Source organism: Dermacentor variabilis, chromosome 1 (assembly GCF_050947875.1).
Source record: "Dermacentor variabilis isolate Ectoservices chromosome 1, ASM5094787v1, whole genome shotgun sequence".
Classification (NCBI taxonomy): Eukaryota; Metazoa; Arthropoda; class Arachnida; order Ixodida; family Ixodidae; genus Dermacentor; species Dermacentor variabilis.
This window is the reverse complement of record NC_134568.1, coordinates 230,819,971-230,837,907: the sequence shown is the minus strand read 5'-3', so window position 1 is coordinate 230,837,907 and position 17,937 is coordinate 230,819,971. Positions and strand designations below refer to the sequence as shown.

The 17,937-nt window shown below is 44.1% G+C and overlaps 1 protein-coding gene across 5 annotated transcripts in view; it reads right to left on the bottom strand.

Moving 5' to 3' along the window:
• LOC142558599 (endonuclease/exonuclease/phosphatase family domain-containing protein 1-like) overlaps positions 1 to 17,937 on the bottom strand; it is a 75,707-nt gene that overhangs the window by 30,601 nt on the left and 27,169 nt on the right. For all 5 annotated transcript variants that reach the window (XM_075670762.1, XM_075670780.1, XM_075670787.1 and 2 more), the window contains exons 6-8: positions 10,365 to 10,481; positions 9,842 to 9,953; positions 9,218 to 9,265 (exon numbers count right to left, since the gene is read on the bottom strand). In XM_075670762.1, coding sequence (XP_075526877.1) covers positions 9,218 to 9,265; positions 9,842 to 9,953; positions 10,365 to 10,481 — 277 coding nt within the window. The remainder of the gene's footprint in view (positions 1 to 9,217; positions 9,266 to 9,841; positions 9,954 to 10,364; positions 10,482 to 17,937) is intronic.

The following is a 17,937-nucleotide window of genomic DNA, read 5'->3' as shown; positions in this document are numbered from 1 at the left end:
GGATTCTGGGAAAAAAACGCCTTATATTTGAATAAATATGCCGGTATTTGTTTTAACTGATGGGAACAAAAGATATGTTGCCAAGAGATTTATGACCTCATTCGGTATGAGAGATCTATTGTCTCTTTAAGGAGGCCAATCCAGATGCACCTATTGGGCTCTCAAAAGTTTTATTCCCTCTGGCTGAAAATGGTTCTTCTTGCTCCACAACAAGAAATGTGCCTTTGCATTTATTGCGCCAATGCCACACAATGTGTTTCCACGCTAGATGATGTCACTGATTATGCCTACAAAATTGACCACTTCAAAGAACTGTCTTTGCACCTCGCCTACAACTGACTGTTTCCAGGGTGATTGTGACTATTATGCAAAGGAGGATGCTTTGAATACTATAACTATGGGTATCTCTGAATTGACAGAGGTAAACTATGCAGTGTGGAAAAATGGAGAAATCGTCAAAAAGACAGCACAGGCGACTTTACTTTCTGCAGGAGCTCAGTGTATGGCTTGTTGGTGGATCACCCATGATTAAATAAGGCACATTTGAGCATCATCAATACACGATGCCAAACAGAATCAACAGCACAGATCCTGTGTCTTCCACTTTGACTTTGCCAAGAATTGGACAGCTATTGTACCGAACAAGGTACAGTCCTATCATAGGCACAAGGAACAGGTATCTCTATTCACATGTGTTGCCATCAGATGATCTACTCAAAAATTAGCTTTCATCAGTGATAACACATGCCATGATGCTGCGCATGCTTGCTTCGCACAGGAAAAATCTGTGAGTGTATGAAGCAAGAACTTCAGCCCGACACACATGTTACACACGTCTGATGGTGCCAGTAGTTACTTCAAAATAAGTACAGTAAAACCTCGTTAAACCGTACCCGCTTAAACAGTAGTTTCGGTTTAAAAGCAGTAAAGTCAATTCCCCAACTCAGCGGCCATTGAACATAATGAATTTTGTATCCGCATAAACCGTACCAGCTTATTGCGTACGCATCGGTTAAAATGTAGCGTTTCCACTTTTCGTCGCGCAAACACGGCGGTGCGTCGTCTCCATCGGGCGGCCCGGCAGAACAACAAGCCTCAGAGATCGGTACAACGGCCTCCAAGCGCCCTGTGCGTTTGCACGTGAAGCCACATCAACATCAACATCATTTCAACGCCTGGTCAGGGGACAGGGCCCTTTCATTGAAGAACAGGTAGTGGCGGCAAATGTAGTGATTAGGGAGTTGGGGCGAGCCCTCAAGTGTGATGTGGTGGAGGTGAACAGAATGATTGGGAGGAAAAACTTCCCCCCTTTCGGCCGAGATGGCATTCACTACACTACACCGGCGGGATGGCAGGTAGGAACGAGGGTGGGTCGTAGGGCTCAGGCTTTTTTGCAGGCACGCAGGGCGACCCTGCAAGCCAAAACGTAAAAGATGAAGGACAGGGGAGGGGGGGCAGGACAGGAGCACGGAGGAGGAAGAGGAAGAAGAGGGCAGTAAATGTGGGGTTCATCAACATGCAGGGGGGAAGAAATCGCATTAAGTGGGACGAAATAGAAGAACAGTTACAAACGTAAAATTTTCAGGTATATGGAGTTGCAGAAACCCATTTAAGAGATGAGGAAGAGCCACCATTCATTGCGGGATTCACCTGGGTTGGGTGCAACAGAAAAAGGAAAGAACGCAGAGGAGGAGGCCTTGGGGCGCTAGTGAAGGGACAGGACTGGGAAAGGGTAAGGGAGAGCTGCAGTGAGCACATGTGGCTCAAGGACACCGTAGGGAATGTTGAGACAATCCTGGGAGTTGTTTATCTGAAAACGGGGAATGATTTGAAAGAGGAGAATGCAAAACATTTCAAATGTATGGCCAAGGACATCAGGGAGTTAGCTATGAAACGGGAGATAATCATCCTAGGGGACATGAATGCACATTTGGAATACTTTGACGGCGGGGCGACAGATGCAACAGGGCAGATGCTAGTAGATTTTTGTGAGGCTCATGATTTTGTGATAGTTAATACTGAAATTAAATGCGACGGGAAAATAAGATGGGTAAGAAATAACACCCACTCGACAATCGACTACTGCCTAATGTCCCACAAGCTGTATGAACGGTTGGGATGTATGGAAATTGATGAGGAAGGTACAAAAAGCCTGGGGAGTGATCACAAACGAATCAAAATCAGTTTTGGAAGGACAGCACCACTGGTAGAAACTAAAGAAAGGAAAGGTATGAGCAAATTGAATGACAGGCAGCTACAAGAAGTGGCCAAAAACATTGAAAGCATGGTATCCAAGCAACCGCAAAGGGCATGGACATAAAACGAGTTAATAGGTATTTTTAAACGAGAGCTAGAGAAGGGACAGATTAGGAAACTAGGAAGTAAGCAGGGAAAATATAAACCGATAAGCTGGTGAGACCGAGAAGTTAAGGAGGCCATAGAGCAACGCAAAGATGCGTGCAGAAAACACAGAGCAGCGAAGAAAAGGGGAGCCACACCAGAAGAGGTGGAGACAAAATGGGAGGATTACCTTGCAATGAAAAGAGAAGCATTGGCATTAATTCAAGCCAAGATAGCAAAAGTTGGGGTACAGTGGATGTTAGAGATACGAAAAAAAGACAGAAATGCCTCTAAGAAATTTTGGGAACACATAAAGCAACAGAGCAAGAAGACAAAGGTGGTTCAGCGCTCACTGACCACACCAGAAGGAACAAAGGTAGAGGGAGAGGAAGCTCAGGAATATATTAGGTTAACAATAGAGGCAGCATTTGCAGAGCCAGTGGGTAGCGAAATGGAGAACAATGACAACAGCAGGACAGAATTAGAGGACGAGTACAGAAAGATGACAAGTAAGGAATGGGACAGAATTGAACACAAGGTTCCCGTGGGAACAGCGACAGGACCTGATGGCATACCTATGAAATTGATAAGCATATTAGGCCAGAAAAGTAAATTAAAATTACGACAACTTATTGAACAAATAGTAGTAGGGGGAGATGTTCCACAGGACTGGAAATCAAGCAGAATGATATTAGTTTACAAAGGTAAGGGAAGCAAGGACAACATTACACCCTACAGGCCAATAACTATCACATCAGTCATATACAGAGTAGCAATGCAGATGGTGAAAAGGAGAATGGAGGAATGGGCAGAACGTGAAGAGATCTTGGGAGAACTGCAGAATGGATTTAGAAGAAACAGAAGGCTAGATGATAATTTATTTGTTATAACACAGTGCATAGAGATAGCGACAGCCAGGCAGAAACCGCTATGGATAGCTTTTTTAGACATTAGAGGAGCCTATGATAATGTAAACCGAGAAAAGCTATGGAGCCAGTTGAGGGAATATGGTCTAGATAGAAAGATCATTGAGTTCCTACAACAAGTTTATACAGATAATGAGGTAGAGATAACATGGGAGGGGGAAACTACAAAGCCAGCTAAAATGAGAAGAGGTCTCAGGCAGGGCTGTCCATTGTCGCCTCTGCTCTTTATGATCTACATGAGCCAAATGGAAAAGAGACTAGAACAGAGCACAATAGGAACTGACATAAGCTATATGCTGGACGGGCAGAAGGTAGCTCAAGTACTAGCCGGACTGATGTATGCAGATGATATTGTACTGCTTGCTGACACCCGAGTAGGGCTACAGGAACTAATGAGCATATGTGGAGAGGAGGGGGGAAAATTGGGACTACAATTCAGTAGAGAGAAGTCTGGGATAATAGTATATAATGAAGAAAGGGGGGAACCATTGGAAATACAAAGCACTAAGATTGATCATGTTGAAAAATACAAGTACTTGGGCATATGGCTAAACGAGGGCAAAAAGTACTTGGAAGAACAGGAAAAAATTATTATTGAAAAAGTGAAAAGGAACTCAGCTGTAATGAAACACAAGGCACTTTGGAACTATAATAGGTATGAGGTGGTTAGGGGCGTATGGAAAGGGGTTATGGTACCTGGCCTCGCATTCGGAAATTCAGTACTGTGCATGAAATCGGAAGTTCAGGCATGCATGGAAACGAGACAGAGAAGTGTAGGCAGGTTGGCCTTAGGAGCACACGGGAACACCCCTAATGAGGGAGTGCGGGGGGACATGGGATGGACGTCATTCGAAGGTAGAGAGGCAATAAGTAAACTAAAATTTGAACAGAGACTCCCAGCACTGGAGGAAAAAAGGTGGGCAGGAAAAGTGTACAAATATCTGTACATGAAAAGTTTGAACACAAAGTGGACACTCAGGACGAGGAAGCTGAGGAATAGATACCTACAGCCGAGGGAGGGGGTCCAACGTGGTTCTAGTGTGGGAAAGGAGGTGAAGGAGACTGAAAGAAAAATGTGGGAAGAAAGAATGCTCGGAAAGCCAGCGCTATCAATGTATAGGGCACAAAAACAGGAGATTAAGAGAGAGCTCTTATTTGATAACTCGCGGGGCAGCTCACTATTATTCGAAGCTAGGACGGGGGTTTTGAGAACGAAAACATACAGGGCTAAATTTGAAGACGTGGACCTTCGGTGCACAGCTTGCGGAGCCGAAATGGAGACCACTGAGCATATAGTTCTGAGATGCACAGACCTTCGCCCGACCCTGGCAGAGGGAACAGTGGCAGATATGGAAGGGGCATTAGGTTTTCCCGGGGAACGAGGGCAAATAGACGAGAAAAGAGTGGCAGTAACGAAGGGGAGGCTAGAGGATTGGTGGAGGAAGTCAAGGGATAGATAATACCATAAACTGGGGAGATAATGTTTCCTCTACTGTTTTAGATAGTTATTTTGGGGGGAGGAGGGGAGTGAAAACTAGGTTAAGGAAAAGAGGATATAAAGAAAGGAAAAAAAAAATAAAATGGGAGAGGGAGCAAAAGGCTAGGTGGCGCCAGCCGCCGCCCGTTACAAAGGGTATAGCCGCCATCCATCCATCCATCCATCCATCCAGCATGGACGCCGTGCCAGAGAGCGTTGTGGCGTCGTGCCAGCGAGGACTCGCGTCATGCCGAAGCTAGGATAAAAAAGACGCCGGGTGCTCAGCATAGAAGAAAAATTAGACATCGTCCGTGCTACCGAACGTGACACGAAGAAGTTGGCGCTGGCCCGCGACATGGATCTGCTGTTGACTACAGTGTGTGGCATTTGGAATGCGAAGTTGCTCGGCAGCGCTGCTGCGACCGCGAAGAGATGTCGGCTACGAGGTTCAACTTTTCACCATCGTTGCCGCTGTTGTTGCCGAAGTGTCAACTAGCGACAGTGATGAGGACGACACAGAAAGCGACAGCACGGGCTATTCAGGCCCGACAGTGGCAGAAGCTGCGCGTTACGTCAGCCTCATGAATGCGATCGTCGCAAGGAGAACAGGGGCGCGATAACGTAACTATTCCAAACGAAAAGTTTTCCGAACTCCGGCACCCGGCAATGAAAAAGGCGTTCCGGGACTTATGCAGCACTACTGTGCGCGTGCACGGAGAATCGTAACGCCAACGAGGAATCTGCCGTGCGAGTGTTTGCCGAGAGGAGGGGGGCTGGCTCAGAAGCTGGCACGCAGCTTCAGTAAGTTTGAGGCCGCTGTCGTCGTGCTAGGCCGCCGCGACATCAAACGAAAATAACACTTACGTCCCGCGAAGTGAATAAATACTGCATGTTTTTTCTCCTTTCATTGCACTCTCTCTGAGTTCGGTTTTCGACAGGTAAGTGGGCGATCTCATGCTATTTCGCTTAAACAGTACTACCGTTTAGTACGTACTTTTTCCGAGCTCCAGCCGACTACGGTTTAACGAGGTTTCACTGTACCAGTTTTACAAGTTGTCACAGAACAACCACATGTCAACTAAGTGGCTTTTTTCAGCCACAGGACATGGCAAAAACTCTTGCGATGGTGTTGGAGGCTTAGTGAACCACCAAGCCTCACTCTACAACCTAAAAGTAACGAGCACTGTTGTCATTAAAAAATGGTGGTGCAGGTGATTGCAACGCTGACGCAAGTAAAATTGCTTTAAACAGATGCAAACGATGTAGAGAACTTTCGCTGAATGATATGTCAAGTGCGCAAGTGCCATGATCAGAGTGGGCCAGCCATGCGAAGACAACAACGATACGCAGCAGCAGCTGCACGAGCGCGTTGAAGAAATAATTCGAACAGCAACAACAACAAGCGAGCAGAGAGGAAATAAGAAGAGGCCAGGGAGACGTGGAACAACAAGCCTGTGTGGAGGAAGGAGTTCGCCAGTGCTCCAAGGCACAGGAGTGAAGTCGTCGGGCGCGAGGCCCTAGCTTCGAGCCTTCTAATCACACGCTGTTAAAAAACGAATCAGTGTAAATCTTTGCCACGTGTTCCAAGCATACAGTCTTGGCCTCTTTGGTTAAAAGAACATCAAAGCAAAACACTATATCAGTTTAGACGGATAAAGCATTCTTTGAAAACTTCATTGTCGTTAATTTAGAAATAGCCTAAATAACCTGGTTATTAGAAGAGAAAATGAAGGTCACGGTTTCAGTTTTTGAATTTCGTGCCGAATTCCCAATGCCGGTACGCCACTGTGACATCACAAATTACAAAGTATTTTCTCATATAAGGGCCAAATTGGCTCAGCAAAAGATGCTGAAACTCGCCATGTTCAATCTTTGTCTCCTTTAGAACACAATGCAGTCTATCATTACTGCTAAAGAATTAACTAGGCCCTAGAAGGTGCTGTCGAAATTCATAACGTCAAAGCGAGCTGGTACGGGAATTTCAAAGAGGCATCGCCACCCATCTTTTGTTATTGCACTTTTACTGGCTTACCAAGTGTCTTACCGTGGTAAGGGTGGTGTTTTCGATATTGTAGAAGAGTAGTTTACTGCTGCAGAAGAAATTGTTTTTCTCTTTACTATCCCTTTAGGCAGCCCTGATGGCACCAATTTTGATCGCGTTTCATTAGTGTCTCAATATGCTGCAGGCCATATGGAAAATATTGTAGGTAATGGAGTGACACAATTCAGTCACACTACGTAGTAATACATATATTAACACTCACACTGGTGAACATATGGCGATCGGGGAACAAGTGGCAAACCAAGCGTGGACAACTTCATCGTCCTCTTCTCCCTTCGAGCCAACACACCAAAAAGTAGTAGATGCTACAGGGCCTTCCCCCTAGTGAGGAAGTAACGGGGCTGCTGAGCTGTGCGAAAGGAAGATATGAAGGTTGTATCTGTAGCAAAACGCACTCTAGGACAGCGATATGTAGATTCAAAGGCATTTGCGGTGGCGTGCGTGCTTATCGATTAATTGCCTAAATGAGCCGGTTTAAGACGGTCAATGTATACCGTGTCTTCGTGCCGGTTGATCATCGCTGTAAAGTGTTTGGGCATATGGTTGAGTACCCTGAAGGGGCCATTGTGTGGTGGTTGTAGCAGAGCAAGGACTCCGTCTCGGCGTATGAAGCTGTGTGTGCAGTCGCTGAGGTGCAGGTTGACAAACGTGTTCTGATGAATGGGGCGAACAGGTAGTGGAACAATGGTATTCATCATTGCTTGGAGTTGGCTTACATAGTTGGTGATTTCGAAGGGTACAGGTGATGACTGTGTACCAAAAAACTCTCCGGGCACGCGGAGTGTTGTGCCAAAAGCAAGTTCTGCCATAGGACACTACATGTCGGTCTTCAGTGCAGTCTGGAGGCCGAGCAGGTAATGTAGGTAATGCCGTAAGTAATGGAGTGACGCATTCAGTCACACTATATAGAAATATATATACAAGGTGTTTGACATAACTTGAGAAGGGATTTAAAAAAAGTGGTTAACCGCAACTGAATGAAACCAACGACATATGGTTTGCCGTCACGTGGCACTTTTTAGGATATTTTTCATATTACGCTTAATTAGTTCATTAACTAAGATCAATGATGCAAAAATTTTTATATTCTCTTTAGGGCCAAGTGCGTTTCGTCACGTTGTAGAGCCAATTTCAAAACAACCGATGCAATTTTTTGTGGTAACGCACATGCTGCGCGGTGATTTTTTCCAGATTTAAGCCGGCGAAATATGAAATAAAACCACGTGACTGCGCTTACACCATAGGCGCCGACTATGGGGGGGCTCCAGGGCACGAGCCCCCCCTCCCCTCTCAAACACACACCTAAAGTGTCATTACCAGATTTTTGTCCCCCATATCATTTGATGTTTCTTTTGACTTGCCTGTGCCTTTCCACTTAAAATTTTATTGTGGCTAAAAGCTTACTGCATCACTGTTGGCACGGACATGCACAACTTTTAATTTATACATATATATATAACGATCAAATTATCTATAACGCAAGTTACGCACATTTTCGGGAAGTAAAATGAGCAGCCCAATTTATTGACATATCTTCATTCTTATGCAAGCGAATGAGTATTGTACATAAACGCGCTTTTATAGTGAAATATTCCTCGTAAGGCCAATACTGTGCTGCCTTTCTCTTGCGATTATTGCCACGTTTAGACAAGTCAGAGTCACTTTTTTCTTTCTCCCAATGCCTCTTTTTATTAGCACCATGCTGCATCCTGGCAAAGTCCTCACTTCTACCTATATTGTCGTTGCAAACAAAATAAAGCAACATGTTTTTTAATGTCCTTATTCCAGTGTCTGTGAACAGCGTTTTACAAGTTTTTGACAAAAATTAAAGCCCAGTTTTTTTTACTTTGCTTTTTAAATAGGGTTTGTTTTTTTCAAAACGAGAAATTTTGGGCAATTTGTGCTACAGGAGCAATATCCAACACAATTGTTGAACAAGGTAAGTTCTCACAGCCCGTCAAGTTTCAAAAGGCTAAATGCATCGGCTTAGGAGATAAAAATTCAGAAAAGTAGAAAAATTTAAAAAGTAGTACTGCATATTTAGAGATTTTTCAAAAATATCTTCATTTTGCCCAGCAACCTTGAACAATGCTAGCTTACTCTTTACGTATGCATCTTAAAAAAAAAACATATTCTTTATGGCCATATATTTCTTATCTAATATCATTGTGAATTTGTGAGAATGCTTGGTACATGAAAATGGCACCTCCACACTGAAGAATTGTAATGTTTGTTTCAGCCTAAATTATCCAGTGACTAAAGAAAAAAAGTACTTTTGTGCTAAGAATGATATGCACAGAAAACATTAAATATTCTATGGAATCTAAAATATCAATTTTCGGACTCTTTTTGATCTCGTGTAATCACCTAACAAACAAAACAGATGTAAAAAAAATTTTTTTGACTGCTCACCGTTTTCAGTAGGTGGCAAATCTCCCATCAGAAGAATGTTGTCCTCGCCTACAAATTGTCATTAAAAAAAAGGTTAATAATGAGAACTTGCACTAGTGTAATGTATGTCATCAAGGTGACCAGGAATATAGCTTTATAAGTTACATGAATAAATAACACAATTTACTTTAGTATATTTTTTATTAAATCATTTCACGACAGTGTTGAAAGACACAAAAAATAAGCATCAGTGTGTACAAGGGCTCCTAAAATTAAGCAGATAACAAAAAAGGTTACGATAAACACACCAGGTGGATTTTTTTAGAAAGCTTTAAAAAAAATGCTATATCTAGAAACATACATATATCAAGAGTATAGGTTTTATGCCACATAAAGTACTATGCACAAGTGCACTACTGTGCACTTGTGTGTACTGTGCACTATGCACTACTGAGACATTCTTCAAGAACAGCAAGAAAGTGACTTTTAAACTGCAGTTGTAACTTATGCAATTTGTAATTTATGCAATTGTAGCTGAGCTGGATCTCTGACTAAATACAGAGTAAACAATTAATCATGACAGAAAGATTTTGTGCCAGTGCTCTCATAGGGTAACTTCTAACCAGGAGAAAAGCAACAACATACCGCGGAGTCTCTGGCTGATAACTGCAACAAAGCTGGGAAAGAGGAGGCTTATGTCATGCGCCTTGAGTGACCGCAGCAGAATGCTTACAACGACAAACTCCAGCCCAGGTGCCTGTCAAAGCAGCATCAACAATACCATGTGAGCGCTGTCCATAATAGTTCACATCAGATGACAGATACCAAAAGTCTAGATATATTTTTGTTGTGAAAGCAGCAAGCTATAGTGGTAATCACAACTTAATACTATGCAAAACCAAATTTGTTAAGACAGCACGCCACTAGAACAATAAAAGTATTTTCATGTTACTGCATCATTAATGAAAAGATATGTGACTGTGAGATGTTCCTAGAATAAAACGAACTTGAGTTGGGTAGAAGTGTTTGAATGGCCTACTTTCCCTGTAGTTAATAAAATAAACTGCTTCAAGTTTTTTTGCCTACATTCTGCAATGAAGAGTTAATTACAACTAGTGAGAAGTTATGAATACAAGATGATGCAGAAAAAAATGAGTGACACTCCTACCTTGAAGCGAGCAACACAGGGGCAAGGCCCCGTAAGACCATTGCTGGAGTCCAAGTCAACTGCATAGCATTCGGAGAGTCGAATTCCCTGCCGACCACTGAACAAGAAGCCCGAAAACTGCAAACACACCAAAGACATCCACGCACCAGGTCAAAGCTTTTCACATAGTCCATTATACCTGAACCAAGTACACTGTCGGAAGTTAGAATGTGTTTATTTACGTACTGTACACATACTATATAGCAGTACCTTTCTAACATCTATTCTTTCTGTAGAAACGTGTGAATGGACAAAGTTATATCAAAGTTGACGCAGTTAGGCTTCCTTCGGGCTCTCAATAACAGTAAAGAAATTACACTAAGGCTTTGCAGCATGCAGCGTGCATGCATGGAAGCTGCTTAAGTGACAGTGACGGAAAATCATAGTTTCTAGTCGCTGCACACAGAGGTTTAATGTGAACGCATTATATGCCCCACTCAGCAAAAATCTGTCATAGTTGGCGGGACCAAAAGATGGTACCAAAAATGGTCGACAGCGCAAAGAGTAAAAACAAGTAAAAAAATGCTTCGATTGATGTCGAAAACCTCGCGGAGGTTCCTGTAAACAAAGTAAATTATTGGCTTTGAAAACGAAATTTGGTAAATTTAAATCTGGGTGGGAATCGAACCCGGGCCACCGGGGTGCAAGGTGAGCACGCTTCGCCAATGCCATGGCGGCTCCACAGTTCTGGCTGACTAAAGGTGTCGCCTAGTGCGTGCGTCATTGGTCATGTGATGGCACAGCCAATGGGGAGGAGGTGGTGCCATGTCATTAGTGTATAATATGAGCGTGTACATGGCATTCTGAGGTTTACAAATAGTATAATGCTTTCACATTCCCACGTGCAAGCAGTCTCAAGTGTCTCTCCCGAATTTTATTTCTATCTTTGCTTTTCAAGAATGGCACCAATGTGTTACCGTCTCTGTTTTGCCATTTTGTGCCACTACTGCACTTCTTTACTTTCAGCTTGTGTGCCCACAGTACGGAAGCGTGCCACCACTGTAATTGTAAGAAGATGGTTGGAAAAGCTATCACTACTATCCAAGGACTGCACAAAAATTAAATAAAATGAAACATAGAAAGTAAGAAATGGCATGTAGTTTTTGGTGTAGGCTCTCAATTCTGACAGGGGAGAAAGAAAGGGAGGAATGTCTGATGCAGATCCTGGTTAAGGAAGTGGGGCACTGTATGGGGAGGATCACATGCCGCCTCACAACACTGTCTTGCAACATTTCATTAGCCTTTACAGTTGAACGCCTTCATAACAAAGTGCTTGGGACCTTCAAAACCATTCATTATAGAGGCCACTTCGTTGTAGAGGTTGCACACCGCACATCTCGCAGCAGAATCAGGACAGAATTATTCCTTCAATATAAAGGTCGCTTCGTTGTATAGGTGCTTGAGTGTATTTCTGTTAGAAAAGTTCCCGTAGAATCATGTAGACTACTACATTGTTTTGACAAAGGAATCCTTCGCTATCCATTAACATAACAAAAAGAAATTTCAATACCAAATGTTTCCGGCTATTTTACATCACCTATTCAAAATGATGCTGCATACTGCAATGGATGGCAATTTAAAGGTCCCGCATCTTGCGCCATCTGACTAAGTGCCAAGCATCATCAAACTCTATGCTGCACGCAGCCCACCTTTTGCACAGTAATGTCTCTGCTGCACAGCTATACATGAGCTACATGTGTTGCCTACCATGCGCTGGTTGTCAGTGTGTACTCTGGCTCCTTGCCTAAAGATTACTTCTACAGGAGGACAAACGAGTGCAGTGGACATAGCAGCAATATAGAGTTAGCAACCTCATTGCAAGCGCTTTCACTAGCTCTCTTGAAGTGTGTAATGACAAAAGTGTTAAGTACTGCAAGACCCATTCTTATGAACATGCAACATGTGAATGATTGTTTGAAAGAACAGAATCAGCCAACCACAATGCTAGTCTGGTGCACATAAAAATTACTTTAACACGGCCATGCGTGGCAGAAATATATTTTTCAACCCCATTTGCACAATCAACAAAACTACAGTGAACTTGTATAAGAAACTATACAAAAAAAAAATCAGCATATCATGCATTCATCTATAATGTTTGATCATCAACATTACAATGAATTTGAGGACCAGAAAGTGTCTGATAAATTGTGCAGCCAGCCCAAAATACAAACACTTAACTGTGAAAAAAAAAAGTTATTGCCCTTCGTTTAGCCAGTGGACTTTTGCAGTGTTTCATAGTTTCTAATTTTGCATTCACATGATCTTAACTCTTTTGTTATGATAAGAAAGCATTCATTTTTTCAGGGGTCTGAGAAAAATTTTTTTGTCACCCTAGATAACACTTTAGCATATAATGTAGCATTATAAATTGTAGAAAACTTATAAGCATTTCCAAATACAGAAGTTGCAAGAAATAAATCTTAAAATAGTAAGCAATATTTTGCAAAGCCGGCATTTTCATGGCTACATAAAAAAAAACTGTAAACAGCATATCTTGAGAAAAAAAAGTCAGAAGTAATTCCGAATATACCTTTCACAGATAAATGTTTCAAGAACACCACCAACTGGCCCAAGCTTCTCTTCTAGTACACTGAGAAAATAATCAGCACACAACTGTTCTTTGGATAAAAAACGAACAAATAGTCTTTCCAATGCCCAGGCCATGCAGTGAAGTAGTGCCTCAAATTCGTGAGGAAAGGTAGACTATATTTCTGACAGCAAGTGTTCATTTTTCGTTTTACTGGTGTTAAGGGGATGGAGTTAAGTGCACCTGCATGCAAGGGCAGAGATGATGTGTCCCCACTTGGCGGATCAGTGGCTTTCATATACCCTCGACCATCCGGGCCACCTCATTCTTTGCTGCTTCCTGGTAGAGGGCCTTGTCAGGACACATCGGGTCAGCCAACTTAGAGGGTCATGGGAGGGAAACCACTCCTTGGCGTAGTGGGGATGAATGTAGAACAAAGGAGAGTAGGATTTGCACATTCCACACATAATCCCATCGCACACACCCGACAGAGAAGCCTTTTCATGTTGATGAGCGTAACGATGAGTGACACCATGTCCCAGGTGTTTGGCATCTGTTCCACTCATTGCTGCACAAACTGAACCGTAACAGACTGCCCCGCTGCCGAAGGAGATCCTGAAGGGCAGGGGATGACATCTGCTGGCCAGAGAGATGCTGCAGATCGGTGCTTGTAGTCATCGTCTGTTGTCACACAGCTTCCTTGAGCACGAAACACTGTGGGCGTTTTCTCACGTCGCTCAATATCTCAGTCTGAGTCTAAATGCCTCAGAAGACTCTGCAACAGTTTCCCGTTCATAGAATGCGCCTGCAGTACTACACCGAGATTCAGCCACTCAGGCAACAAGCACAAGACAAATGCTCGCTGAGCTCCCCCACATTTATTTCCCACTCAAGAGTGACAGTTTTTCAGAACTTACAGCAGCACTAAATGCACACGTGAATTTGTTATATGCTTCAAAAGACATGAATCAACCCAAATGCGCAAACCAAAATGAGACCCTTCCAATCCCTACGTCACAAAGAAAAAAAGACGAGTTTCATGAAACGTTTGAGGCTGATTCTCGATATAGGGGCTTCGAATCAAGCCAATGGCATTGCCATTGGGAGTCCCCTTTTTCTAGCATATCTCAAAAGAATGTTGCTGTAAAATGAGAATTCAGCGCAGGAGAAAGCCATTCTTAGAAGACATTCTCTGCAACCATTTGAGAGGACAATGATCTGTTTCAATGAAGAATCTCAAGCCCGCATGATAGTAAGACAATTTTTGAACAGCCCATACGAGACATGCACGCTGTTTCTGAGTGGCGCTGTACGCCTGTTCTCGACTAGTGAGTTTCTGACTTGCGTAAAGGATGAAGTGTTCCTCCTCACTCTCACTCTTTTGGAATAGTATGACGCCCATGCCTCACTCGCTTGCATCGCATTGAACCACAAATCCCCTCGTGCAGTCTGGCGATCTTAGCAGAGGCTGGCTTGTCAGCACACTCTTCCGGGTGTTCAAAGCGGATTCCCTTTTTTTTTGTCCCAGAGGACGCTCTGTGGCTCAGTTTTTCGAAGAGCATCACTCAGAGCACTAGCTAGTTCAGAATACCTAAGGATGTACCACTGATAGTGCTTGGCGACCCCTAAGAAAGATTGGATATTGGTCTCTGTGCAAGGCTGTGGGAAATCTCGTATCGCAGCCACCTTTAGCTCAGAGAGACAGCGATGGCCCTGCCTGATTACATGACCGAGATAGATCACTTAGCCGGGAAAATTGTGGTCAAAATATTAAGGTATCCCTAGGCTGTTACTGGAAGTGGGCCTACTGTGTAGACTATGAGCCGGCGAAAGGGCTCAGTGATGATCAGCACTAGTTTCAACGGCGCTCTTGCCTTTTCACCCAGCTTCTCCACGTGCTCACATGTGCTGCAAGTCCTTACGAATTGCTCTGCATCACGGAAACAACCTGGCCAATAATACTCTTGTATTAGTCAAGCCTTAGTTTTCTTGACACCTAAGTGACCAGCCCAAGAGCTTCAGTGCTGCAAGTGCAAAAGATGTCGATAAGCCTGAGGCACTATAAGCTGGGCAAATGTGACACCCCTACGATCAACATACTTCCTGTACAGTAGCCTGCCTCTTCCATAAAAATTCAAGTTTTTCCATGCCACACCTTCATTTAGGTTGCTTCAGATGTTCTGTAGGCTGGGGTCCTGCTTTTGCTCGGACGTCAAAGCTGAACTGTCTATCCCTAACAGCCGCTGTAGGCCTTCTGAAACAAACCTGGTGACTGCTCTTCCAATAACTTGGCTGCTGCCACTACCGGGACCTCTGCCTGTGCAAATCCAAACTCCTGCGGTTCGAACTCTGTGGCATTCTCAATCTCCACTTTCTGAGGTTTCGAACAGCCGTCCACCTCCGTTAGTGGCATTTCTGCGACTGCTTTTGCAGTTAACTCAAGAGCTTTTGATCTCGTTAGTGCCATCACACCAGCCTCTCCGAACATTAGCCCTTTCTCGTGCAGATTCTGATCCGACCTAATTGAGAACAGGTAAGGGTACTGCGGAGGAAGCGTAGGCGATACGAAAGCTCCCATCTCAAGTGTGCTGGAAGACATTCACTGTGAGCTTCTACAGCTTGCTTAATCCAGACGCATTCACCCATGAACATCTCAGGTTCCACATAATAGCTGTGAACCACGTCCATAGGGTCCATAGTAGCCGCAGAGTCACGCAGTATGCGACGTGGTTTCCTGTTTACCAAAAGTTTGCAAATGTACGGTTCGAGCAGCTTCATGTTCTCATCACTGCAACTGACCGATAAAAACACTACCACTGCCTTGTTACAATGTGCAGCAATGAGTCCTGGTTTGTGACAGTTGTAGCAAAGAAAGGGTTTCCTTGCTTCCAATTTCTTTGGCTGCTCTGCCTTAACTTCAGGGGTCCCTTCCTACCAGCAAGTATTACATTTTGAGGTACCCTCAATCATAGGCTTGCGCTTTCTTTTTTTCGGCCTGGGCTTCAGCCTGCTGAGCCTGAAATTGGCATAGCCTTTTTGACCGTCGCTGACTTCGCGAGCCCGACACATCACAAATTACTCGGCTAGTTCAGCGGCTCTGGCTAACATGCTAACTTCTGGCCTATCTTGAACCCAGTACCTCATGTTCTCAGGTAACCGGTTATAAAATTGTTCCAGTGCAAAGCACTGAAGAACCTTCGCGTCATCACCATAGGCTTTTTGTTCCTTGAGCCATTTCCCCATATTTGACATTAGCTTATGTGCAAACTCTGTATAGGACTATTCCTAGCTTTTTCCATTAAGTGGAACTTCCGCCGGAATGCTTCGACTGACAGCCTCTACTTCCTCAGCAAACTGGACTTTACCTTATAATCCCAAGCTTCCTCTTTGGTTAAGCAAGCGATTACGTCCATTGCCTTGCCAAGTAACAGTGTGAGCAGATGCTGTGGCCACAATTCGTGGGAGAACCCTTGCTTCTTGCACGTCTGCTCGAAGGTGACAAAAAACAAACCAATGTCCTCTCTAAGCTTAAAAGGCCACATTAGCTCTGTCATTCTCAACGATACGTGCTCTCCTGCACTGTTTCCTTCGCTCCTCTGCCCTGCTGCTCGAGCGCGTTCCATTTCAAGCTCAAGTCGCTTCAATTCAAGTGCGTGTTCGCTTTCCTGATGCTCTTTCTGTTCTTTATGTTCCCGTCCTTATCAGTGGCATCCAGGCGCAACTCCTTTGCCAGCTCAAACTGCGGTTTACGCAATGATTTCAAATTCATGGCTGTTTACAGTGCTATTCTCTCTACTGTACACAACTATCTTGTCGCAATCTAACTAAGCGACAATAGCTTGAATTAGTTGTTCTGTTCTAACTCTTCAACTAAACCTGACAAAACTCGGCAGAGAAAGTCTCACACTCCCCACCTTGCAGCCAAAAATCCGGCTTAGACCACAGCAAACGCTGCATTCAGTTGCGACTTGGTGGACGAGGCTCGTAGATCCATATACCACCGCTGCCACCAGTTGTTAAAGGGAGGAGGTTTTGAGATCTTCAATAGTGTTTGCTTAGAGCTCGAAGCAGGCTGATCATCAGAAAGGGTTCGGCAAGGAAGATGAGGTGATGTAAAAACAAATAACGAGTTTAATACATCACTACAGGTAAGTGGTGCGCTCCAAAAAAGAAAATACAGAATCTTTCAGCGTGTGTCCACCTGCACACAATGGCAAAGAAGATGTGTCTCCACGTGGTGGCTCGCTCGCCTTATTATACCTGCCACCATCCGGGCAACCTCATTCCCTCTTACTCCCTGATAGAGGGCCTCGTCAGGCCACGGAGGGTCAACCCACACAAGATGGACACGGAGGGAAACCACTCCTTGGGGTAGAGGAAGTGAACGTAGATCACGTCAGGTCAACCCAAACAGAGGAACAAGGAAGGGAACCACTCCTTGGCATAGAGGTTGAACGCAGGAAAGAGGAGAGTAGGATTTGCACATTCTGCGCATAATCCCATCGCACACACCCGATGGACATGTCTTTTGACGTTGACAAGCATGACGATTAGGTACACCGTGTCCCAGGCATTTGGCATCTGTTCCATTCATTGCCACACAAAGCGAACCGTAACACTTGGCACTCCAGATGGCACATCTTGCAGTTTCACCTCTTCTGCACCTTCAAAGGTTGGCGTTGAAGTTTGGCGTTGGCGTTGAACAACAGTTTTACTGACTGTCGTATGGCTGTGGTTTATAAAATTCCCCTTCGCTGTGGCCAGTTCTACGTAGGGCAAACAGGACGGTGTATCAATCAGAGGCTAATGGAACATAAAAGGTTGTTAACCGGTGGATCGCCTTCTAATCTTTCGCTACATTGCCGAGATTGTAACTGCACGCCAGAGTTAGATGAATGCGCGATATTGTACAGGCATAAGAATGAAGATACGCGTCTTATGGTAGAGGCATGGCATATCTATAATGGTGGAAGTGCATGCGTGAGTCAGCCTTCGATTACTTTA